We start from the raw sequence: 26184 nt of genomic DNA, 5'->3' as shown, positions 1-26184 counted from the left end.
TTATTTCAGGTCCAGAAAAGTTTTAAAGATGATAGAATTGGAAATTCCGAGGGGAGGCTGCTGAAATGTAACTTAGTTGAGAGTTAAGAATGTCAAATTCTTTAAGAAAGAATATCTGTTTTATATATGAATTTTGCTACTAAGCTATTACAAATTCTGACCTTGGAATGTTGTCTGAATGTGGAACCTGGTATTATTTATAACCCGGCAAACAGGACTCCCAGAAACGAGCTCGTTAGCCGAAACAAGCTGATCCTTCTAATACAGGTAAAACAACATTCTAAATAATCTAAATGTTTGAAAAATATATACAATCAAAACAGCAAAGTACTTTGGTAGACAGAAACCAGCTTCCTTATTAATTTTTAACATATTATGGAATATGGTTGAAACAGCAGATAGCTAACCAGTGTTCTTGACAGACACACAAAATTACACATCCTGACTACATCATAACTTCGTCTTTTTAGTGGGGATCGCTAAAAAAAGCAGTAGGTTAGAATGATTCCTCAACCTCTGCAGCAAAGAAAATGATTCAATTTCTTCCAAACACTATTTACAAAATAATTATTAATAAACTCCTTTCTGAAATGTGAATATTCTTATGTAACAAAGAACATTTTAGCTACACTGTACATGTCATATTTTGCATATATGGGGACATTTACTAGTCCATTCATTTCACAGCTCTCCAGACATAGAGGTCATGCACATTTTTCCATGTAATCATTAATACCAAAACATTAAATAACTTATGGAAAACACATTACATAGCAATATATCAAGCTGAGGGTGTTCATGATGTTTTTTCAGTAAAATGACTGTGTTGGGTCTATACTTTGTAAAATGGGATAAAATATATTCCTTTTCTGTTACACTATTGGTGACAGATTCCAACAGTTTCCATTATATCTTCCTGTATTCAGACTGTAGGGCAAGGTGCACAGAATAAGATACTGAAGTACACTTATTCTGAAGAATATCCAGAAACAGTGGGCCAGATTCCTAGCTGGTGTAAATCAGTCTAGCCCCAGTCTCGCTGATGGTGAGGATCTGCCCAAGCATGTCTAGCTGTTTATAACTTTAAATCAATGCAGAATAAAACTGGCACTGGAAAGAATTCACTACAATGAATTTTATTGCTGGGATGGCTATTTGGGTTTTGCTTTTGAAGTGAAGCTCAGCAAAAAGGAGGCAGAAAAATCTATAAGAAAATTCATCTCCAGTATCATGCTTCTTTTTTTTCTTTGTTTTACTGCTTAATTTTATCCCCTCCAAGTTCAAAAGTAAGTGGGACAGACTTACTGCTCCAGGTGCAAGAAATCCTTGCATCTGTGACCCACTGGATGCACATATCTCAGGATACATTTTACCCAAAGAAAAAACAAAACAAAACTCCACACAACCCCTGGGACTATAAAGAGACAGAAGTGGGGAATTGTCCCAAGAACGTAGTTTTGCTTTTTATTTTGTTAGCATCCAGATACCTCGGTGATGGGTGCATTATAAATAAAGTATCTACATAAGCAGGTAAGACTGACTGTACTCAATAGTCAGTTTTGAGTTGTATGCCTCAACCATCCAGAACAAATATTTCATACTGGGGTATAATCCTAGACTCAAGCAGTCAGTCTGCTCCTTCTTAGTAGTGGCATCTTGGATTTGACTTCCAGTTTGTTTCTCCCTTATGAACTAGCCCACATAATCCCATAAAGCCCATCTTTAAGTATTCTGTTTGTTCTCCAGTTAGGACTGTCCACATTCAGAGGCTCTGCTGGTTAGCTGCAAGCCCTGCGGTTGGATGGGGATTGCAAGTGTTTTATGTTGCCACATCCCCTTCTGCAAGGGCTTTCTGCCACGAGGTGCTCTATGTTACTCTGGAAGAAGCTGGCATAACCTTGCGTGAATTAGGTTCACTATGAATACAGTCAACAGATGAGATTACACTACACTTTCTTTTAGATCTCAAGAGTCAAGTCCTACAGGGTTTGCCAGCACTTGCAGTTGTATCATGAGTCTCACCACATTTGGTGTTTTCCATAAACCACACTTCCTTTGCACATATGAGAATCTCAGCTTCCTTAAAAAAAAAAAAAAAAAAAGCTAGCCTTCGTACTTGCGGACAAAAAAGCTTGAACATGTGACCAAAGCACACTCCCAAAGTTCAGAAACAGGAGGCAAATAAAAAGAACCCAAAAGCTGTGTGTGTGTGTGTGTGGGGGGGGTTATTTTGTTTTTAAGACTAACAATTTTTAAGCCTATCTCATGATTTTTGTGTGCCTGACTTCTGATTGGGAATTGATAATACTGCAGCAATGGATACTCCCCCAGTCTATTGCGACTCTCTCTCAGCAAAGGCAAAGGACTAAGTGAAGTTGTAGCTCCTTACCTGTTGGTGTACTGCTACGAAATGAGGAGGAGGGAGTGATTGGGGGCGTGACTGGAGGAGTAAGGCTTCCACTGCTGTGGCGGGGTGGAGTAGATACATTCCCACGGGACACTGAACTTGACAAAGTCAAAGAGAGTTTAGGCTGAATCTTTTTCTTCAAGGATTCCTGCTCACGGCGAGCTGCATCAGTCATAAATCTAGAACAAAACCAACAAAGATGAGACAAAAATTACAATTTTGAAACAGTAAATTAGCCCTTAGTAATAGCGTTTCAAACTCAGATATGAGAGATGTATTCCACTGCAAAGTAGACAGACACTATAGGTGTGAAACGGCTTTGGCATGTTGATCATTGATAAGTTGGTCTTTAAACTAGTTGGTGAGGGGAAAAAGTTGGGAGAGACTCATGAGATCTCCATGCTTGGCTTTAATACACAGGAGGGGGAAAATCTGCTAAATGAAGATATGGTAAAGATAATGTAACCCCAGAAGATAAAAGTATGGACAGCACAGTGACATAAGTACAAATATTGATTAGAGTAATAATCAGGCAGCTGTTACACTTAGTGAAAGGGCTATACCTAATGTGGTTGCAAAACTGGGTTTAGGTCCAAGGGAAACAACTGAAATGCGTGTACATGAATGCAAGGAGTCTAGGCAATAAAAAATACGGGAACTGGAACTACTGGCACAGGAGGTCAGACTGGATATTATATTATAGAAACATGGTGGAGAAGCACTCATGACTGGCATACCGGTACTAAAGGGTGTATGCTGTTTAGAAGAGATAGGAATAAAGGTGGTGGGGTAGCATTATACATTAATGAGGTGGTAAGCTGTAAAGAAATAAATGTGACAGAATGGACAAAACAGAAAGAGTCAAAATCATTTTGGGAAAGGATTATAAAAGAAGTTTTGTTAGGTTTAGGAATTGACTCCCAGGGTCAGACCCAGATATGGATAGAGATCTCTTTAAAATTATTAGAGAGATAAATACTATCGGATATTATGTCATAATGGAAGACTAACTTCCTGAATATAGACTGGAGAATAAATGCGATCATACTGGCAGTGCCCAGTTATTCTTGGATGGGATAGATGACCGTTTTCTTCATCAAATCACCACTGAACCCACAAGAGGAGATGTAATTTAGACTTGATTTTGGTAAGCAGTGAGGACATCATAGAAGAGCTGGTGGTAGGAAATAATCTTGGCTTAAATAATCACAAATTGATTCAGTTTAAATGAAATGGAAGAATAATCAAAACTGGGTTGTCAACTGTGCTATTTGATTTCAAAAGGGCAGACTTTAGGAAATTAAGGGAATTAGTTAAAGGCGTCAACTGGATTGAACACCTCAAGGACTTAAACGTGGAGGAGGTTTGGAATTTCTTTAAACCAACTATACAAAAGCTGTCTGACATTTACATCCCAAGCCAGGGGAAGAAAACTTGTAGGGAAAGGGTCCAGACCCAGCTGGATGAATAACTACTTCAAAAAGATTATTAGGAGTAAACAGAGTGCCTAGAGGGAATGGAAAAAGGGATTGATCAGCAAGAAAAGTACATCTTGGAGGTTAGAAAATGTAGGAATAAAGTGAGAATTGCTAAAAGGCAATGCTAAAAATTGCTAAAAAAAATTATAGAAAAAATAAAAAATTGCTAAAAAGCTGAATCAGCTCTTGCCAAGGAAGTTACAATAAATAAGAGGTTTTCTTAGTTATATAAATAAAAAGACAATAAGGATGGATAATGTTGGTCCTGTGTCTTTAATCTCCTTCCCATCCACATTACATAATCTAGGTGTGGCCCCAAAACCAAATAAATATTTTGCCTCAGTTTTCAGTAAAGATGGTAACATGGAACATGGGCATGAAGGTATGATGGCTGATGAAAATTATCTAAAAATGGAGATGATCACATCTGACATGGAAGAAAACCTTACAGAGTTTAATGCACTCAAATCAAGGGAATTGGGTCATTTTAATCTCACAATAATTACATTAGTATTTGTCACAGCTGATTATGTATCCTTTAAAATTGCATGCATATCCAGGGTTTTCGTACTCAGACTAGAGGCACTGCACTGCAGAGGACATTTTCTTAACTGTGTCCCAAGATCAGAAGAGAAAGCAATTTGAGGGGGAAAAGAGTGGAGCAAAATTTTGTTTTAAAGTAAAAGTTTAGAAGGGGAACTTCAAACAAAGCAGGATTATAATTATAGTGTGTTTAAATTTCTGCTTTCAAACTTGAAATGTTCATGGGTATACATTTATTCAATGGCACTTATGTAATGCAGTGTATTTATACTGTTAAAACTGCAATTTCTTAAATAGGCTTTTTCCAGCTCTTGAAAGCTGAGTCCCACTTCTAGAAAATAAAACCAATCACAATACCCTGTGTCATCCCTGCTGTGTGCTATTAAAGGCCTGCACAGCTTAAGGCTTGTCTACACAAGAAGTTATCAGGAAGTTACACCAGCATAAGGGAAGGTATGAATTTATATTGCAGTGTTTTGTTTTGTTTTTTACTGGTGTAACCCTCCATGTGGATGCTCTCTCTTTTTTTTTTTAATTAATTCACTCTGGAAGTGAGATAATAGTCAAACACAAGTTATTAGGCTCCACTTAGGGTTAACTGGGTGATATTTAAGGACTTGTAATATACAGGCGGTCAGATTAGATGATCTGCTGTTCCCCTCTGGCCTTAAACTCTAGGAATCTATGAGTCCACGTGGAGAGTTACATCAGTATAACTACTGCAGTGTGGACTGAAAAGTCTGTGCATCCCCTTATACATACTGTCCTCTCGGGGGATGCACTCCATAGTTTGAGAAGCATTGCATTACGATATAATATGCTATAAATTTATTTTAAAAAATGGGAGTATAATACCACCCAAGATGGCTTAGCAGCTGTTAGTTTGGCTTTATCATAGTTTTGAAGGAGTGAAACCAGGTTTTAGCTGTATTATAAGATGTACGGGTTTTAGATTTTAAGTTCCTTAGGGCAGGGACTGTGTTTATTTGTGCCTTGAACAGCAGAGATATCATCAGAGAGAGCTCAAATAATAAATACTTGTAATATGGTACAAGGCAGTTTTGTGTTGCGCTTGCATTAGAACTGTCTTTATCACCTAGAAAAACACATTTCAAACTCCAGGGAGGGAGTGGGGTCAGGGAAATGACAAGAAGTTATTGGCACTCTCTTTTATTGGACTAACTACAAATAAAATGGGCTTTCTTTCAAAAGTCATACTCTTTTCATCAGCCTACAACAATAAGAGTGAGGGAGACTCAAGAATACGGTGGCAGAAAGCTAGTTCAGAACTCATCAAGTTCAGAGATAAAGCAATTATGATGGTCAATTATCTGCCTATCTTATCTTGCTTTCTGGATGCTCCACTGCAAGAGACAAACAAACAATAAGTACATATTGTCTACTGGATTGAAATACTCATAACTTTGGCTATGTATCCACCTTAAAATATGCACGTTTCTCTTTTTGGACCAGTTAAACAGGACTATGTCAGGCCTGAGTGTGTATCAATTCTAAGTATGTGAACTGACATAACTCTTATTCATAACTAACTCCTGTCAATTGTTCTTTTTATAGATGAATGAGAGTTGGAATACAATACAAAATCTCAAAGCACTTTATAAATATGAACGTATTAAGAAACAAATTACATGATAGCACAATGGCACAGGATACTGCAGAAAAAAATAGGGATACATGCAAAGGGCCCAATTCTGCAAACACAAACAGGAATAGTGATTACTGTCATTAACCATTGTCCATTGGCTTGGACTTCCCATGGTAGTAAGCAGTGCATGTGATGGCATTTGCAGTACAGTGCCATAAGACTTGTCTCGTTCCTTCCCTATTCCTCCAACATACATTTTATATGAACATAAACTTCATATTCTTTAATGCTTTGGGGAATTCTAACGGTTGTAGCAGTTTGCAGCTTACAGGCTGCTTCAGCTGAAACTGTGCAAAGGCTGCTGGAAGACAGTCTGAAGCTGCTATAGCTCATGCCTGCTATAGCTCAAGCCGGCATTTTGGAGGTAGAGGGAAAGAGGAGAAAAAATAAATGTTTACTAACCAGAGCCAAGTATAGAAGACTCCAACTTGGCTCTGCGGACAACCCCCCCCCAAAAAAGCCACCCCAGCTCTCTTTCTGAAAGGCTCGTGTATTTTGACACATCCTCAAACACTGTGGCATGAAATTGTAAGTACCTTTAGAGTCATAAAGATGTATCCTGTCTATCCATAGTATGGAGACATTAATAAGTGGAGTTTTCCCATGATACCTAATGTCAATTTGTAGTATGAAGACATTAATAAATGTTGACATGACAGCTTATCCACCTCCGGAACAGAAACAATGTATCATGTCAAGCAGTGGTATGGAGCTTTTACAATGTTAACATTTAAAAATTGGATATCTGTGGTAACAGTTTAAGATGTTGTTTTTTGGGTTTTTTATATTTCACCCTTCCCTCTTCTTTCCCCCACCCCCTAACCTCTTTCCCCAAGGGTTCATATATTGACAGCACACAAATAAAAATCTGAATTTTAGTAAAGGAAAATATAGGTTTAAAGGATCTTAATAAAATGAACATACACATTTGCTTTTCTCTAACTAGGAAGTGTCCAATTCACTTACATTTAGAATTTGTAGTAAAATATATTAGAGTATTTGCTCTTGGGTTAAAAGCTTTATTCCTTGAGCAAATTTTATAGCAACACTATAAATCCTTGAAAAGCTTGGATTATAACCTAATATATGATATGTTCAGCGCAGCAGTATGAACATGACAATATAATAAACTCAGCCACAAACAACAATGTTTAAATAATGTTAAAGATAACCAGTCTGGTTTAAATCCATAAAAACATGGAAAATGAAAGTTAACGCTGAAACTTCTGGCTGGAGTTGTCCCATTACTCACTCTTATTATGCCAAGGTGTTGCAGATTCTGAAAGATTATGTATTGTTCATACCATGAAACATTGGGGTAAACTAAGGACAAAGTCAGTCTAGAATAACAGCCTTAAATTTGAAATCCTTTATTTCCTTGGTATAATAAAACACATAATACTTTATCATAACATTGTATTTCAATATTTAATAGAAATTGTAATGTTTTTCAATAGAAAACTTTTCATTTGTTGTAATAGATTAGTCCTTTCTTTGAGATTTTATTTGAACTGTGGTACTGGATTCCAAATGTTATAATTGTGCTGAGTTATTACAGCATTCTTTAAAATATGCAACAAGATTATTAAAAATTAGGGTTTAAAATGGAATTAACAACCAAAGCCTTATAGAATCATAGAATACCAGGGTTGGAAGGGATCTCAGGAGGTCATCTAGTCCAACCCCCTGCTCAAAGCAGGACCAATCCCCAATTTTTGCCCAGATCCCAAATGGCCCCCTCAAGGATTGAACTCACAACCCTGGGTTTAGCAGGCCAATGCTCTTGTATCTTTAATTACATGATCTCATACTACTTTTCTTCCCAGTACCCCTGCCTCATGCAGTTCAGACAGTAAGAATGGTTCTCTAGGAATGAATCAGGGTTGAATACTGAATGAGGCTGTTGTCTGGAGGATCCCTATCTCATTGCTTACATAAATTGGAAGGTGTATAATGAATGAGGCAGGAAGAGAAAAGATAGTCTTATGGTTATGGGTGTTCACTGACACCCTGGAGAACTGGATTCTGCCCCTGTTTTGGCCAAAGTCCCTATGTCATGTTGGGCTAATCACTTAAGTAAAAATTTTCACAGGTGGCCACTTATTGTTCCTTATTTTCTGGGTGCCCAACCAGATTTACAAACATGCTAAGCAACATACACTGTGAGTATGTGTCATAAATATAAAGGGAAGGGTAAACCCCTTTGAAATCCCTCCTGGCCAGGGGAAAGCTCCTCTCACCTGTAAAGGGTTAAGAAGCTAAAGGTAACCTCGCTGGCACCTGACCAAAATGACCAATGAGGAGACAAGATACTTTCAAAAGCTGGGAGGAGGGAGAGAAACAAAGGGTCTGTGTCTGTCTGTAGTCGTTTTGGCCGGGGATAGACCAGGAATGGAGTCTTAGAACTTTTAGTAAGTAATCTAGCTAGGTATGTGTTAGATTATGATTTCTTTAAATGGCTGAGAAAAGAATTGTGCTGAATAGAATAACTATTTCTGTCTGTGTATCTTTTTTGTAACTTAAGGTTTTGCCTAGAGGGGTTCTCTATGTTTTTGAATCTAATTACCCTGTAAGATATCTACCATCCTGATTTTACAGGGGGGATTTCTTTATTTCTATTTACTTCTATTTTTTATTAAAAGTCTTCTTGTAAAACACTGAATGCTTTTTCATTGTTCTCAGATCCAAGGGTTTGGGTCTGTGGTCACCTATGCAAATTGGTGAGGCTTTTTATCCAACATTTCCCAGGAAAGGGGGGGTGCAAGTGTTGGGAGGATTGTTCATTGTTCTTAAGATCCAAGGGTCTGGGTCTGTAGTCACGTAGGCAAATTGGTGAGGCTTTTTACCAAACCTTGTCCAGGAAGTGGGGTGCAAGGTTTTGGGAAGTATTTTGGGGGGAAGGACGCGTCCAAACAGCTCTTCCCCAGTAACCAGTATTAGTTTGGTGGTGGTAGCGGCCAGTCCAAGGATAACGGGGGTAATATTTTGTACCTTGGGGAAGTTTGACCTAAGCTGGTAAAGATAAGCTTAGGAGGTTTTTCATGCAGGTCCCCACATCTGTACCCTAGAGTTCAGAGTGGGGGAGGAACCTTGACAGTATGCATCCGATGAAGTGAGTTGTAGCTCATGAAAGCTTATGCTCAAATAAATTGATTAGTCTCTAAGGTGCCACAAGTACTCCTTTTCTTTTTGCGAATCTTTTAAATATTTTTCTTTAAAAAGGAAAATGATTACAACAAAGTCCTCAATACAAAACATTACATTAGCTAGTTAGTTTCAAGGACGGAGTGAATTTTACAAATAACCTTAGCCCTGGTCTACACTATGGGGTTAGGTGGAATTTAGCCACGTTAGGTCGATTTTAAAATGAATGTGTCTACCCAACCAACTCCGTTCCATCGACCTAAAGGGCTCTTAAAATTGACTTCTGTACTCCTCCACAGGGAGGGGAGTAGCGCTAAAATCTACCTTGCTGGGTCGAATTTGGGGTAGTGCAGATGCAATTCGATGGTATTGGCCTCCGGGAGCTATCCCACAATGCTCCAGTGTTACTGCTGTGGACAGCACTTTGAACTCCGATGCACTAGCCAGGTACACAGGAAAAGCTCCAGGAAATTTTGAATTTCATTTCCTGTTTGGTCAGCATGGCGAGCTCAGCAGCACAGGTGACCATGCAGTCCCCCAGAATTGCAAACGAGCTCCAGCATGGACCAAAAGGAAGACATTGGATCTGATTGCTGTATGGGGAGAAGAATCTGTGCAGGCCGAACTTTGATCAAAAAGAAGAAATGCTAATATATATGCCAAAATTGCACAGGGTATGATGGACAAAGGCTACAACAGGGACACACAGCAGTGCCGCATGAAAGTCAAGGAGCTCAGGCAAGCCTACCAAAAGACAAAGGAGGCAAAAGGTCACTCCGGGTCAGAGCCCCATACATGCCACTTCTATGATCAGCGGCATGGCATTATAGGGGGAGACCCTACCACTACTCTACCACTGTCCGTGGACACCTTCAAGGGGGGAGTCTGATGCAACAGGGAGGAGGATTTTGTGGATGAGGAAGAGGAGGGGAATGCGCAGCAGGCAAGCAGTGAATCCATTCTCCCAGACAGCCAGGAACTTTTCATCACCCTGGAGCCAATACCCTCACAAGGCGGGATCCCTGACCCTGAAGCCAGAGAAGGCAGCTCTGGTGAGTGCACATTTGTAACTACAGTACAGGATTTAAAAGCAATAGTGTTTAATGTTTCATTTGCCCTGAAGAATTGGGATGCATTCGCGGCCAGTACAACTACTGGAAAAGTCTGTTAACGTGTCTGGGGATGGAGCAGGAATCCTCCAAGGACATCTCCATGAAGCTCTCCTGGAGGTACTCTGAAAGCCTTTGCAGAAGGTTTCTGGGGAGGGCTGCCTTATTTCGTCCTCCATGATAGGACACTTTACCACGCCAAGCCAGTAGCAAGTAGTCTGGAATCATTGCAGCACAAAGCATGGCAGCAAACGGTCCTGGGTTTTGGTTGCATTCTCGCAACATTCAGTCTTTATCTTTCTGTGTTAGCCTCAGGAGAATGATATCATTCATGGTCACCTGGTTGAAATAGGGGAATTTTTGTAAGGGAACAGTAAAAGGACCCCATTCATGCTGGGTTGTTTGTGCTTGGCTAAAAGAGATAATCCTGGAGAATAGCCACGCGGTGGGGGGAAGGGTGAAAGGATCATCCCAGAGAATAACCATGCGGTAGGGAGAGGTGTGTGCTGCACATCCATCCAAAAACCGCAGCCCCTTCTTTTAAATGTGAAACCCAACTGGCATTGCTTGCTATGGGAAAGGATGGCGCTGCAGTTTGAAACTATTCCCACATGTTATGAAGGTGTAAGAAGCCAACCCCACGTACCAAAAGGCTTACCATGGCTGCCTGGAAACCGAATTCTGTTGCCCAGCTGTTTGTGATGTGTCACCATACTGGCAGGTGCTCAATATAAAAGGCAAAATTCGACCTTGTACCTAAAGCACATGAGCTGACTGCTGTGAATTGCTTGATTCACTGTGAAAGAGTCTCCCTTTTGTTCTCAGAAATGTATCATCTTTAATTTTACTCTCTCTTTTTATCTCCCCCCAGGTGCAAATATTTGTTGGCTCCCCCTATCATTTCCATCCCTGAGGTTATCGCAGATTAGAAGGTGAAAAAAATGCACTCGCGACAACATGTTCTCCGAGCTCATGCAGTCCTCCCGCATTGTTAGGGCACAGCTTAATGCGTGGATGCATTCAGTGGCAGAGGCCAGGAAAGCATTAAGTGAGTGTGAAGAGCAGAGGCATGAGGTGATGCTGAGGCTAATGCGGGAGCAAACGGATATGATGAAGCATCTGTTGGAGCTGCAGGAAAGCCAACAAGAGCACAGACCCCCACTGCATCCATGGTATAACTGCCAGCCCTCCTCCCCAAGTTCCATATCCTCCTCACCCAGACACCCAAGAACACGGTGACGGAGGCTCCGGGCATCCAGCCCCTCCACTCCAGAGGATGGCCCAAGCAACAGAAGGTTGTCATTCAAACAGTTTTGATTTGTAGTGTGGCTACAATAAGCAATGGCGCCTTGTCCTTCCCTCCTCCTGCACCTCACCCTACCCGGGCTACCTTGTCAGTTATCTCACTTTTGTTTTTAATTAATAAATAAACAATGCATGGTTTCAAAACAATAGTTACTTTATTTCCTTTGCCAGCTGTGATCAAAGTGGGGAGGGTAGTTGGCTTACAGGGAATTAAAATCAACAAAGGGTGCGGGTTTTCAGCAAGGAGAAACACACGCAGATGTCACACCATACCCTGACCAGTCATGAAACTGGTTTTCAAAGCCTCTCTGATGCACAGCACGCCTAGCTGTGCTCTTCTAATCGCCCTGGTGTCTGGCTGCTCAAAATTGGCCACCAGGCAATTTGCCTCAACCTCCCATTCTGCCAGAAACATCTACCCCTTACTCTCACAGATATTATGGAGCACACAGCAAGCAGCAATAACAATGGGAATGTTGGTTGCACTGAGGTCTAACCTAGTCAGCAAAAAGCGCCAGCAAGCTTTTAAACATCCAAAGGCACATTCTACCACCATTCTGCACTTGCTCAGCCTATAGTTAAACTGCTCCTGAATACTGTCCAGGCTGCCTGTGTACGGCTTCATGAGCCATGGGAGCAAGGGGTGGGCTGGGTCCCCAAGAATAACTATTGGCATTTCAACATCCCCAACAGTAATTTTCTGGTCTGGAAAATAAGTCCCTTCTTGCAACTGCTCGAACAGCCCGGAGTTCCTAAAGATGCGAGCGTCATGCATCTTTCCCGGTCATCCCACATTGATGTCAGTGAAATGTCCCTTGTGAACCACCAGTACTTGCAGCACCATTGAGAAGTACCCCTTGTGGTGTACGTACTGGTTGGCAAGGTGGTCTGGTGCCAAGATAGGGATATATGTTCTGCCTATCGCCCCACCACAGTTAGGGAACCTCATTGCAGCAAAGCCATCCAGTATGACCTGCACATTTCCCAGAGTCACTACCCTTGATAGCACAACGTCAGTGATTGCATTGGCTACTTGGATCACAGCAGTCCCCACAGTAGACTTGCCCACTCCAAATTGATTCCCGACTGACCGGTAGCAATCGGTCGTTGCAAGCTTCCACAGGGCTATTACCACTCACTTCTCAACTGTCAGGGCTGCTCTCATCTTGGTATTCCTGCGCTTCAGGGTGGGGGAAAGCAACTCACAAAGTTCAAGGAAAGTGGCCTTATGCATGCGAAAGTATCGCAGCCACTATGAATCATCCCATATCTGCAACACTATGTGGTCCCACCACTCTGTGCTTGTTTGCCGGGCCCAGAACCAGCATTCCACTGTATCAACCAGCCCCACTGCCATCATGATGTCCCAATTGCCACAGCCCATGCTTTCAGGAATGTCTGTGTCCATGTCCTCATCAAAATCTTCCTCATGCTGGCGTCTCTTAGCCTGGTTCTGCACATACGCCAGGATAATGCGTGAGGTGTTTACAATGCTAACAACAGCAGCAGTGAGTTGAGCAGGCTCCATGCTTGCCATGGTATGGCATCTGCATGGGTAACCCAGAAAAAAAGGTGTGAAATGATTGTCTGCGTTGCTTTCACGGAGGGAGGGAGGGAAGGGCGACTGACAACATGTACCCAAAACCACCCTCGACAATGTTTTTGCCCCGTCAGGCATTGGGAGCTTAAGCCAGAATTCCAATGGGAAGCAGATAGCTACCAACAGTGCATCGCTCCATAAGTCAGTGCTAGCCATGGTATTGAGGACACACTCCGCCGACTTAATGCGCTTAGTAGGGATATACACAATCGACTGTATAAAATCGATTTCTAAAAATCGACTTCTATAAAATTGACCTAATTTCATAGTGCAGATGGACCCTTAGTCAATTTTGACTAACATTATTTGTAAAATTCATTCTGTCCTTAAAATTGACTGAGGTTACTTGTAAAATTCATTCCATGCAAACTCCGAGAAATGCAATACTTCGCCATTTACACGATCGTGAATTTTACATGGGACCCTAATCGCATGGAATATACCAGGTTAGAACCTTTAGATCCACTACACAGATCTCTGCCACTTGAACTAACAGAGGAACGGAGAGCAATAGTAGGCTGGCCCTGTGGACCAGCACTATGAGACAAGTTTTGCCAGTGGGTTTCACCGATATTTGTTGACAACAGAGGAACAGTGAGAATCAGGAATTTTAGGTTCCATTCCAGATTATGGAGTGTGCTCTGGTGGTGACAGATCCTTTTACCCCTGTTCCCCACGCCAAGACTGACCCCTCTGCCCTTTCCCTGTCTTGTCTGATTCCCAACCTGGCTACTCATCCCAGTCTCTCTCAGCCCGAGCTCAGTTTCTCATGCCAGTCCCAGTCTCTTCACCTAGCCAGTCCCAACCTCCACCACTTCGGCTCCTAATCCCAGTTCTGATCTCCTTTTCCAGGTAGTCCTACAAATGGCCTCCCCATCTGAGTCCCACTCTTCTCCCCATCTGTTTCCCCACTCCTAGTCCCCCACCCTGGATCTCCTTTGATCTCAGTCCCATCTGCTTGTTCTCTACTCCCATTCAGTGTCTCTCCTCAGACTTCTTGTCCCAGTCTGCCCTGCCCTCGTCCTCGCGCCATGTCTCAGTCCCCCTTTTCCAACCTTAGACTTCTTGTCCCAGTCTATTCCCTCCACCACCCTCATGTTGGCTCTTCCCTTCTGCATGTGAGTAAGGTGGCTTCCTCCTCCATGCTGTCTGGACACCAGCAGGAGCATCGACAGCACAGAAGAGAGAGTCTCCCTGCTCTCAGTTCTGTCCAGCACCAGAGTGCCCATAAGCAGCAACAGCAGAAAAAGTCTGCTTAGCCCTGCAGCTCTCGGTTGCAGCATGCTCAGTGGAGAATTAAACTGGCAAACTCTAACATGTCTCTACTGAGCATGTGCAAATTGAGATTTATCAAATGCTTATAACTTGGTCAAATTTGTGTGGATTTTTGGTATAGGAACAGCAACAGAGAAATTGCTGACACAAAGGGGACTGCCTGCCAAATTTCAAGTCCCTGCTCCAAAGCATGAACCAGAGCTGAACCAAATGGTTGTAAGAATTTTTTTAATATGGTTAAAACAATGGATTTTGCCCTAATCTCATTCTTGCAAACCAATGAACTATTTTTACTGAAATCTTCCCAAGAAATTTAGCCTGAGGCAGACACAGCATGGAAAATTTCAGCCCTAGTGGTTGTAGTTTGGAAAAGTTATAAGCAACTGAAAACAGGGTCTTACAATGAAAGTGTCAGGCAACCTTAATAACAGGCTGCACTTCCAGCTGCACCTGTAACACAACAGCATAGCAGGTGTTGCCACCAGCTGCTTATAAAGTGTCACAAAAATGTGATCCAGAGTTGTGTTTAAATTAAAAATAAAAATCTCCCTTAATCGCATTCTCTTACAAAGTTTTAAGCTATTAAAAAATTAAAAATCAAGAACCATTGATAGTAAAGAGGGATAAAACTCCAAGTTACCTAAACAAGCTGTGACTTACCAGCTCCTACTCCAATTTCATGCCCCAGGGTGACTCACACTGTGATATTACATCTACATAACACTCTCCCTAGGAGGTAGCTCTTTAGAGAGCTAAACGTGCTCTGGAGCTGAATGATTGTACATAGCCAGAACCCTGTTAAGATGGTTATAAAAATGGAGTTCCAAAGAAGTGGAGAGGTAGTACCTGGTAGCCAACCCCACCCTCTTTAGACTTTGGGACTAGTTTATTTGAGATGCTGTATATAATTTGATCCAGCCTCTCTCACACAGCATTTGTGTGTCTATTATTAGCCATTTGTGTTCTGTGGGTACAGACTAGACAGGCAACTAATATTAACTCTTTTAGATAACCTAAATACGATTGTCCCAGAGGATAAATCTTCTAGACATAGCCAGTCCTGTCAGTAATGGAAGTCCGGGTTCAGTAACAGCAGATCCAGACTTTGAGACACCAAGACCTACATATTGGATATGGCTCTGCACTTCTTCCTCGTTCTCCATCTTTGCTCACTTCAGTTCATTTTGGAACATGAGAGGCCAGTCCAGCTTGGGGTATATGTGTCTCCACATCCACAGACCCTCCTATGTAAAAGGGCAAAAAGTCTATGACAACCATCTTGTTGTAGCTATATACGGCAAGCATTCTCCCTCTTTCAGGCTCTAAATCTACTCTTTGGCATAGATGTAGGAGACACTGTAATCTCACAACTACCCTAGTCCATCTATCACCTCCTGCTACAAGTCAGTCAGGCTTTTTTACTCCTCAGTCTTAGAGGTAGACTGACTGTACTGGTACGCCCCAGAGACTCAAGGATCCAGTGTACTTCCAGACCAACTTAGCAGAGAATGCTGTCCAGTTGCAGAGTTTAATGCACAGCTGGCCTTGAATAACACCATAGTCATCCAGTGGCATTGGAACAATTTTTATAGTGTGGTTTCTGAAAGCCACTGACCAAAACTGTAAACCCTGTATAGGATGGAAACCACTTCAAGCCGTACTCTTAGCACCCCTAGTTCCAGCATCCCTGCAGTCATCTGACATCTCTGACATTTTGACTAATATCTTATTGTCCTGCATCTTCCCTACAGATCACTGACAAACTACATCAAATGAACAACAAGGGCAGAATGTGGTAGCACAAAATTCACTCTAAATCTGACCACAGAGAACAGAAGGTTCGTGAGATCCTACAATGAAGCAGTGAAGGAGGGTTCATAAGGCTAAATAATGACTTAGCTAATAAACCTAGACTGCCCTCACCAGCCTAAGACTGAAGCTTTCTTACTGTTTTAAAATGATGTGACAGGTCCTGCATGGTACTCCAAACCCTATAATTTTGTCCCATTAGAACACAACTCTTCTAAAGTGATGACATGTGCCAGTATGAAAGCCAACTTTTACGATACCCACTTCTGTTTTCTCTTGCTGCTGCCATGGCAAATAAAGCTTAGACAAAGATGGACAAAAGAGTGAGGGCAAAGCTGACATACTTAGTACTATGCTCTGATAAGTATGGGAAATGGCATGAGAATTAATGGGAGACTTCCATTTGCTGTTACAGTGTGGACCACCCATCAAATAAGTCTGGCCACCCTGACCTAAAGGTAATAATATGCAGTCAGAAACGTACACAAATCTGCTATAAAACACCATCGTTTGTTTTTCCTCTTTTCAGCAGTGACTAAATCAATCTTTAAATTGAAGAACTCTTGGGTTAATCAGAAATCTGAATAAATATAATCTGTGGGAACCAAGTAGTGCACTTTCTTGTGCTCTGGGAACGCTAAAAGCCTTTTTTAAATAAACAGAAAAATTAGACTAATGCAAAAACAATTTGCTTAGTAAAGCTTTAACATAGAACACTGTACTTTGTACAGTGTGGGGAAAAAGAAATATCAGCAACTAACACTGAATCTGAAGTTTCCTGTCATTGAGCATTAACTCATCAAACTCTTAGCTATCTTCTAGCCCTCTCATGATTATCATTTGTAGAGTGTGGGTGATTTTGCACCTTTGTAAAAGCCTGTACTTCCTTCACAAAAGCTTTGAACCATTTTTACAGGTTTTCATTAAAATTCTAATGAAACATAGTAAATCCAAACACAGCAGTTGTGAAACCATGCCCAGATTTAGACACTTGTGTCTCTAACCACAAGGGTTTTATTTGGCATCTCACACACCATTTAGCTATGGGATATTTACATGGCATTCATATATATCCTACTCATGCAAATTCTGCATGAGTGAGAGAGAAATGTGCATTCCCAAATCCAGACCACATTCCACAAATATTCTCTATTTAGGCTTTACTCTCTCACTACATCAAAAAACCACCAAGACTCAATTTTGCAGCCACACTGCATGCAAGACTCACACTGATAGTCTAACAGTTAAAAACCTATGCATGAACCTAGGTATCCTCTGTGAGAAAATAATGGAACTTATTTTGGATGGGTTTGTGATTCTATGCAAACTTTTCACAAAACCTTAGACACAACTTTGTTTTCCTCTAAATCAGGAAGGGATGCAATTTCAAAATACTAAAATACTGTGTTTTTTTTGGAAATCAATCAGAATATAATGGCAGCTATTAGGAGTCTTTTTTGTTAATTCACTATAGAAGTGGTTTGCTTACAAAGAGATATGTTACAAATGCAGTATTAAGACAACAATAAGACTTTCATTTTGCATTAGCGTAACCGTGAATTTCCTATATTCACTTTTATCAGAGCCTGAGAATAAATGAAAAATGCATACTGTACTTTTGTTTGTTAATAACTATTCTTTGCACATTACATATGTGCACTTTCTTAATCCTGAAATTAGGGGTAGGGAGAATTGCCATCCCTGCTGGGGTCAATGCTTCTATAGTGTTTGAAACATTCTGCATTTTTGTTGCATAATATGAAAGTGGATATTTTCAATACAAAGTTATTTAGAAAGCACTGTTTTTCTTTGCTATATATATATAAAAAAATCTATTTGGATACACCCAGAGTAGTACATGCATGGAAGTCATACCATAAGAGCTTTATGGATGATAGGCTAAAGGTGACAAATCAATCTGAAACCGGTCCATATAAAGGAGTTTCATTGTTTAACCATACTCAGATTAATTTACTGAAATCATCATCTACATTCTAAATAATGAATATTTGGTTGCATTTGTAATAGTGACAAATCAATGAGGATTACAGAAAGAGCAGCAAGATCAACCTTACTTTTGTTGATTTAAAGATGTCATTAAATAAAAGACTACCACCTGATAAAGGTTTTACCTATAGAACTTCTTGAAGGAGTCTTTACAGCAACATTTTTAGTTGGGTGGAACAGAGGAGGAGAAAGACCTTGGAGGACTGGTTGACCACAGGATGACTATGAGCAACCAATGTGATATGGCTGCGAAAAAAGCTAATGTGGTCTTGGGATGCATCAGGCGAGGTATTTCCAGTAGAGATAAGGAGGTGTTAGAACCATTATACAAGGCACTGGTGAGACCTCATCTGGAATATTGTGTGGCATTCTGGTCTCCCATGTTTAAGAAGGATGAATTCAAACTGGAACAGGTACAGAGAAGGGCTACTAGGATGATCCGAGGAATGGAAAACCTGTCTTATGAAAGGAGACTCAAAGAGCTTGGCTTGTATAGCCTAACCAAAAGAAGGCTGAGGAGAGATATGATTGCTCTCTATACATATATTAGAGGAATAAGGAGGGAGGGAGAGGAGTTATTTAAGCTCAGTACCAATGTGGACACAAGAACAAATGGATATAAACTGGCCATCCGGAAGTTTAGACTTGAAATTAGATGAAGGTTTCTAACCATCAGAGGAGTGAAGTTCTGGAACAGCCTTCCAAGGGGAGCAGTGGGGGCAAAAGACATATCTGACTTCATGACTAAGCTTGATAAGTTATGGAAGGAATGGTATGATGCGATAGCCTAATTTTGGCAATGAATTGATCTTTGATTATTAGCAGTATATATGCCCAATGGCCTGTGATGGGATGTTAGATGGGGTGGGATCTGAGTTACTACAGAGAATTTTTTCCCGGGTGTCTGGCTGGTGAGTCTTGCCCACATACTCAGGGTTTAGCTGATCACCATATTTGGGGTCGGGAAGGAATTTTCCTCCAGGGCAGATTGGCAGAGGCCCTGGGGGTTTTTCGCCTTCCTCTGCAGCATGGGGCACCGGTCACTTGCTGGAGGATTCTCTGCACCTTGAAGTCTTTAAACCACGATTTGAGGACTTCAACAGCTCAGACATAGGTTAGGAGTTTGTTACAGGAGTAGGTGGGTGGGATTCTGTGGCCTGCGTTGCGCAGGAGGTCAGACTAGATGATCATAATGGTCCCTTCTGACCTTAAAGTCTATGATTCTATGATTTTATTATTCATCCTTTTTGATCAGTGATTATAATGGAATCAAATAAAGCCTAGACTAATCTACACCATATGGAGTGTTGCATATCCACTATTTTGACATCCACCATATGGAGTGTTGCACTATCCACTAAATCTATTATTATATTTTTGAAATAATGTGCATTTCAAATGGACATATCAGCACTTACTTGGGGTGCACAAATAAGTAGGGTTGCCAAGCATCTGGCTTTGACTGGAACACCCAGTTGAAAAGGACCCTGGCGGCTCCAGTCGGCACCACTGACCAGGCTGTTAAAAGTCCGGTGGACGGTGCAGCGGGGCAAAGGCAAACTCCACGCCTGCCATGGCTCTGCACAGTTCCCGGAAGCTGCCCCCACCCCAAGTGCTAGAATTGCGGCCAATGAGAGCTGCGGGGGAGGTGCCTGCGGATGGGGCAATGTGCGGAGCTGCCTGGCAGTGCCACCACCTAGGAGCTGAAGGGGGGACATGCCGCTGCTTCCAGGAGCCGTCTGAGGTAAGCGCTGCCTGGAGCCTGAACCCCCTGAATTCTCCCCCGCACCCCAACCCCCTGCCCCAACCTTGAGCCCCCTCCCACTCTCTGAACCCCTCGGCCCCATCCTGGAGCATCCTCCTGCACCCCAAACCCCTCATTCCTGGCTCCACCCCATAGCTTGCATCCCTAGCTGGAGCCCTCACCCACTCCCGCCCCCCAACCCCAACCCAGAGCCCCTTGCCACACTCCGAACCCCTCATCCCCAGCCCCACCCCAGAACCCACACCCCTGGCCAGAGCCCTCAACCCCTCCTGCACCCCAACCCCCATCCCAGCCCAGTGAAAATGAGAAAGTGAGCGAGGGTGGGAGAGAGCAAAAGATGGAGGGAGGGGGAGGGAAGGGGGATGGAGTGGGAGGTGGGGCCTATGGGCAGATCAGAGGGCGGGGCAAGGGCGTTTGGTTTTCTGGAATCAGAAAGTTGGCAACCCTACAAATAAGTACTGTCGCTTTAGAAAGTTATAGGCATGTATGTGAAAAATAGCCTCATATTCGATCACTAACTCTGAACCATGCAAAGGGTAGTCTTGAACACAGCACCCAATCTCGCTCTCACTGAGGTCAAAGGGCACAGTATTGGACTCCTGGGAAATGGATTCAGCATAAATAAGGTTCAGTGAGTTTGCTGCAAATAGTTTTAGTCTTCGGGCAATCCCACAACACACAGCAGAATGACCACAAAGTAAGTGTTTACATACAACCTTCTTCCAACTTCCAAACAGGAAATTAATACAGAGGTTTGGTATGACTGCATATTTAAATAAACGAAAGTGGATTCATATGAATGTGCCAGTCCAAACATACACACCTGCAGTTACTTAAACTGAATGAAAAACTATCAAGTAAAATAACCTCAGGTGCAAATAACATTCAAATTCATAAATGCCCAGTCATTCTAATAACTGCAGGTATGTCTAGTTGGACATTTACATATTAAAATATTCACACCTATGGCAATTGAATGTATAATATTTTAACATGCTTATTTAAAAATACATACATTAGGGAGGATCTTTCCCTTAGAGCACTGCTGGTCAATGCAAGCCCCAGCATCAAAAAACATGGGATGTGCGTGACTGTCTCTTTACCATGATTCCATGCATTGCAAATAGGCTTGGAAGGATTAGATTTTTCTATCAGTAACTGACAGAAATGTTGATTTCGCCATACACACACAACTCAATAAATAATACTTCTATTAATTACAAATTTACAGAAAAGCAAAGAAAAGAAATTCTGCTTGAACACTCAGAGTTTGATCGAAGGAAATTTACTTTGTATATTTTGACATGTGATGCCGACAATTTGTATTTTAATGATTACAAAGCTTTAGCTTTTTGAATCTCAATGTCTATGGTCATTAAATAATTATTGTCTGACTCCCCCACATAATTACCAGCAACCGTTAAAATTAAAAATAAATAAAAATAGGAGAAAAAAGGCTGAAAAATAAACATCAATATTATCTGTCAAAATCATAACAAAACAAACATCAAATTCTGCCACACCTAATTACAAAGTATGTCTCTGCTCCTGGTTCTCAAAGGGAAAGTGTGAATACAAAAGTGAAGTCATGGATTGGAAGATTAATTATAACAGGTAAACATGAAATTTACTCAATAAAATTTCTTCTTCAATATTACTGAGATTCATAATTGTTCAATTACAAGCCAAAAATTCAATGTGCATAAAGACATATTTGGGTTTATATATATCTCACACATACTAAATATAATCTCTTCTCTGCCTTATCATTTTCTCCATTTAATGTTTCTAATTTATGATGACTTTTTTTCTCCTATTTGTTCTGTTTTATACTGAAAATATTTCACTTATTTGCATTCTTCTTCGGTGAACAAGATAAAATTATCTTTTATTGTTATTCAAAACTTCTTATCCATAATTATTTTGATTTAACTGCCCTTCTAAAAAGTATAATATCTTTCTGACTCTGTCATTTTTAGATTTTTAAACCACTCAGTATTTTATTTCATTGATTTGTGTAGTCCATGTAGCAAAAACAAAACCCAGGTTTACTGTAAGTGAGTTTTTAAAGGCATGCAAGTATTTAGCGCAGATGAAAAACATAAATATAAATGCAAAAATCTTAATGAGTCCTATTCAGGAGCATTTTCGTAACAATTAAAACGGCCTAGAGTAGTGAAATATCATCATTTAAAATAAAGAGAATTAGAGCTCATAAAATGGCTTAAAATTATATTTCCAAAATCGTTACAAAAGTGTATGTCATTTCTAACCAAACAAAAAATAACAACTTTCTGTTCTGAGAATGTGGGTGGGGGTTACAAACTTCTAAACAGGAACTAGTGCTTAGAGTATCTATTTTCAGGTGGGGACCTCATGCCAGTGGAATGGTAGATAGTAGTTCAACAACTGCTTTTAGTGGGTGAAGACAAAGAAATGCCTCATGGGTTTCATGCAACTTTTTATTATTTATTTTTTATTATTTTATTCTGTATTCCCTCTTACCCTTCCCCTGAAATAAGCTATCACCACCACCCTCTTCCAAAGATGAAACATCCATTTGTAGCCAACTACTAGGCACCATTTATTGATAGCAGTTCTTCTATAAGTGGAGTGCAATTTCCAAAGCTAATACTCCTCATTAAGAAAAGCCGCCACCAGACACCTTTTTAAACCAGAAGCCTGCTCTCTTAAGCATCTCTGATGACTGAGACTGCCTCAGTATCCCTTAGGAAGAGAGGCACTCACTAAGGTAACCTGAATCTAAACCGCATAGGCCTTTTAGGATTAAAACCAACACTATAAATTTGACCCAGAAATAATCGGTAAGCAACACAGATCACAGAACACAGATGTAACGTGTTTTCTACATGAAACACTATTTAATAAGCAAAGTGGAATGCCTCATTCCATCTTCGCTGCAATTTCAGGATAAAGTGTAGCCCTTATGCAGATGGCACCACAATAATCCACTCTTGAGGTGATAAAGGGTTGGACAGCCATGCGTGCATAAGCAGAGGGGTCAATCTGGGCCCTTCTTAAAGAATTTATACATTGGCAATATGACTGAAACAGTAACTAGTATTATGTACAGTTCAAACAAGTAGACTCCATTAATAAGAAGATATTTGTCATTATATTCAACAATTTGAATTACAAACTATTGAAAAGAGTTTGCAGAGCTGAGATAATCCCCTTAAAGCAAATCCTATTAAAGCACGAACTACCTGCTGCTTCTCCTTTAGCAGTTAATAATCAAGCTAGCAATTAATTACTTGCAACAACCAATTTTGTATGGTTTGTTGCATAAATTATAAAGCAAAAAGGGAATGACCTATATTCTGGTTGCTGCGAAACAGTTACAGACTTTTCCAGAACAAAACTAATTTTTCAAAATGCTGCACTAAAACTGCTGTAATAAGCCACCGAATACTAGCTTAATATTGCAATCATCATCTCAGAATTCATCCTTCCTGCAGTTAGCAGCTGGCATGGTAGGGCATTCAGCAGCCTTTGCTTTGGGCCATTAACTAATATTGCCCGCTGCTAACAACAGATACTTCATGGGTTATTGCTTAATTAATCATAGGACATAACTTTAATGGACATTTACATTTCATTTCACATCCTTGTTATTACACAATAATATTGCATTATTATACGGCATAAAAAGTTTAAAAGGTTTTGCATGTGAAATATTAGTTTAAGTTTAAAGCATCTGAGTCACACCAATATTTTTTATAATTCACTTCACACACATAAAAATCATTTATTTTACTGCAGAAATAATGAATGAATAATGAAGATCAGTTCACATAAAAGGGCAGTAATATTTTAACATTAACATTAAATTTTGGTTAATAAATTGGCTATTCATTTTAAAGAGTTTGTCAGTTTATTTAGTGTTTGGGCTATGCTGTGCTTTAGGTGATACCCCCAGCTATGTATTAAAACTCATGATGGCGAAATAAACTAAAAGGTCAATGTACACTTGAAAGTGATACTGTCTCCCATATGAACATCCCACACCTCACCTTTACTAAATCATAATTCAGAATGGTTATTTGTACAAATCATCAACCTGCTCTCGCAGGATGACATTCATCCATGTACAAAGAACAAGAATAAGAACTTCAATCTCACTTCATCCCTCAAAAATAGTTCGTAGGACGGAAGTGGTGCCTGGGCCTTGTTTTGACTCTCTGCAGAGGGGTGAATTTTATCCCAAAAGACCCATTTGCTGAAGGTCTAAGAGGTCTGGCTCTAAATTTGCTTAATTCTAAAACTACTACATTTTTTTTTCTTGCAGATTTCACCCTCTTTCTTTTTCAAAGTGCTCGTTCTGGCAATTATTTTTTTTCAACTTTACTATTTTTGTAGGGTCCTACGTATAAACGCACCCACGCATGTGTGATACCCACTTTAATTGCTGGACTTGATTTGAATTAATTGATGCTTCAAAGATCTATTTTTTTTCTTTTGATGGTAATGAAGAAGTGGGGAGCAATAAGGTGAAATGTTACTGGAATTTTCAGTTTGGGTCAAGATATTTCTGTGCTAATTCATAAGGAGTAGTTTTGCAAATTCCTTGTCTCGACACACCTCAGCAGGTCCACCGGGCAAGGAATTAAACAAAGTCATTGATGTGTAATATCACTCTGCAGTGCAAAGGCATAAATGAGCAAATCTTTGATGTGATCCACTATGGCAGCCCTGTGGTACAGCCACGTTCATCAGTAGATTTTTGATCAGCGCTTCATCAGATTGCCAAGTATTGTGCCAGTTCACCACATGGAACTCCACAGGTATTAGTGCATACAGTAAATGATCCAGAATTAAACAAAAGTGGAAAAAAAAACAGCTGTAGTATATGCACTGTCAAATATTTTAAGGACTTGATTTTTTTAAAACACAAAGAAACACCAGTGCCATGCAAAGTGCATTGAAAATTTGATTTTTAAAATGTTCTCTTTTTAAAAAAGATTGCCTGACAAAACACCCCTGAAATTTATTCAAAGAATTTTTGCTCCTCTCTATTTAAAAATCCTGCTATTTACCTCAATATTAATAATATTCTGTTCAAAAGATGGTCTCTCAAGCTAAGAGTTTATATATCAAGGTTAACATGGAAATACAGTTTTTGAAAACTGTTTTATACATCTGAATTTAGAGGAATGTAAAAGTTGCAGCAACCTTAACATTTAGCAATGTGAAATGTCCAATCTTAATAACTCTAGTTTTCAGACAAAGTGATTTGTTCGGACAGCAGCCACTCTCTAATACCCCCGCCTCACTGGAATCAGTCAATCTCTAAAATCTATGGGATTCTAGTGCAAGAAAGTCTTCAGTGATCAGTCACATGTCAGTACAATGGCTGATGTGATACACTTCCAGTACAAAGCAGGCAAATTCAGGGTGTAGGGGGAAGTGAAGGAGTAAGGAGAGGGAAAAAAGAGGTTAAATACTTGACTGGAATTACCTATTATATGTTTCCTTTTTTCAACTATTGTATTTTACAGAGGAAAAAATAGAGAGATCACACCTCTGTAATTAAATAGTATTTTAAGGATGTACCTTTTGCACTGTTCAAAGTTCCTTTCAAGGAAGAAATGACTAATACAGTTAAAAGTTTATTATGCAATAATTATATTAGTAGTTTAGACAAAAATAAATGCCCAATATATCTCTTGGGAAGCATCATTCAGCTAGGATGTATAAAACTAGGTCTGAGGGCACATTACACACACACACACACACACACACATACATACCCACCCACCCAATTTCCTCCCAATCACCCTCCTTCCTCCGGAATCAGTGGAATACAGTAATAGACTGATCTGGCAAAACAAAGTGAAACCCTGCTATGATGATGAGGAAAAGACTGACATCTGAATAAGTAAGAATGCACTGCCTCTCAGGCAGACAGCAGGAAGTTCCTTCAGCACTGTTTGATCTGCTTCACTAGCATTATTGCACAAAGCAGGTTTTTCATTAGGTAAGAAAAAAACAAAGTAAGATGGAGCCTGCTAAATCAGATTACAAATATACCTTAACACATAATGATTGAAAGGAA

The 26184-nt window shown here is 40.3% G+C and overlaps 1 protein-coding gene across 3 annotated transcripts in view; it reads right to left on the bottom strand.

Moving 5' to 3' along the window:
- JAZF1 (JAZF zinc finger 1) overlaps positions 1 to 26184 on the bottom strand; it is a 285803-nt gene that overhangs the window by 41554 nt on the left and 218065 nt on the right. For all 3 annotated transcript variants that reach the window (XM_073333623.1, XM_073333625.1, XM_073333624.1), the window contains exon 3: positions 2390 to 2586. In XM_073333623.1, the coding sequence (XP_073189724.1) occupies positions 2390 to 2586 (197 nt within the window). The remainder of the gene's footprint in view (positions 1 to 2389; positions 2587 to 26184) is intronic.

This window comes from Lepidochelys kempii, chromosome 2 (assembly GCF_965140265.1).
Source record: "Lepidochelys kempii isolate rLepKem1 chromosome 2, rLepKem1.hap2, whole genome shotgun sequence".
Taxonomy (NCBI): Eukaryota; Metazoa; Chordata; order Testudines; family Cheloniidae; genus Lepidochelys; species Lepidochelys kempii.
Note: the sequence above shows the minus strand (reverse complement) of the source record. Positions and strands in the feature narration are given on the sequence as shown.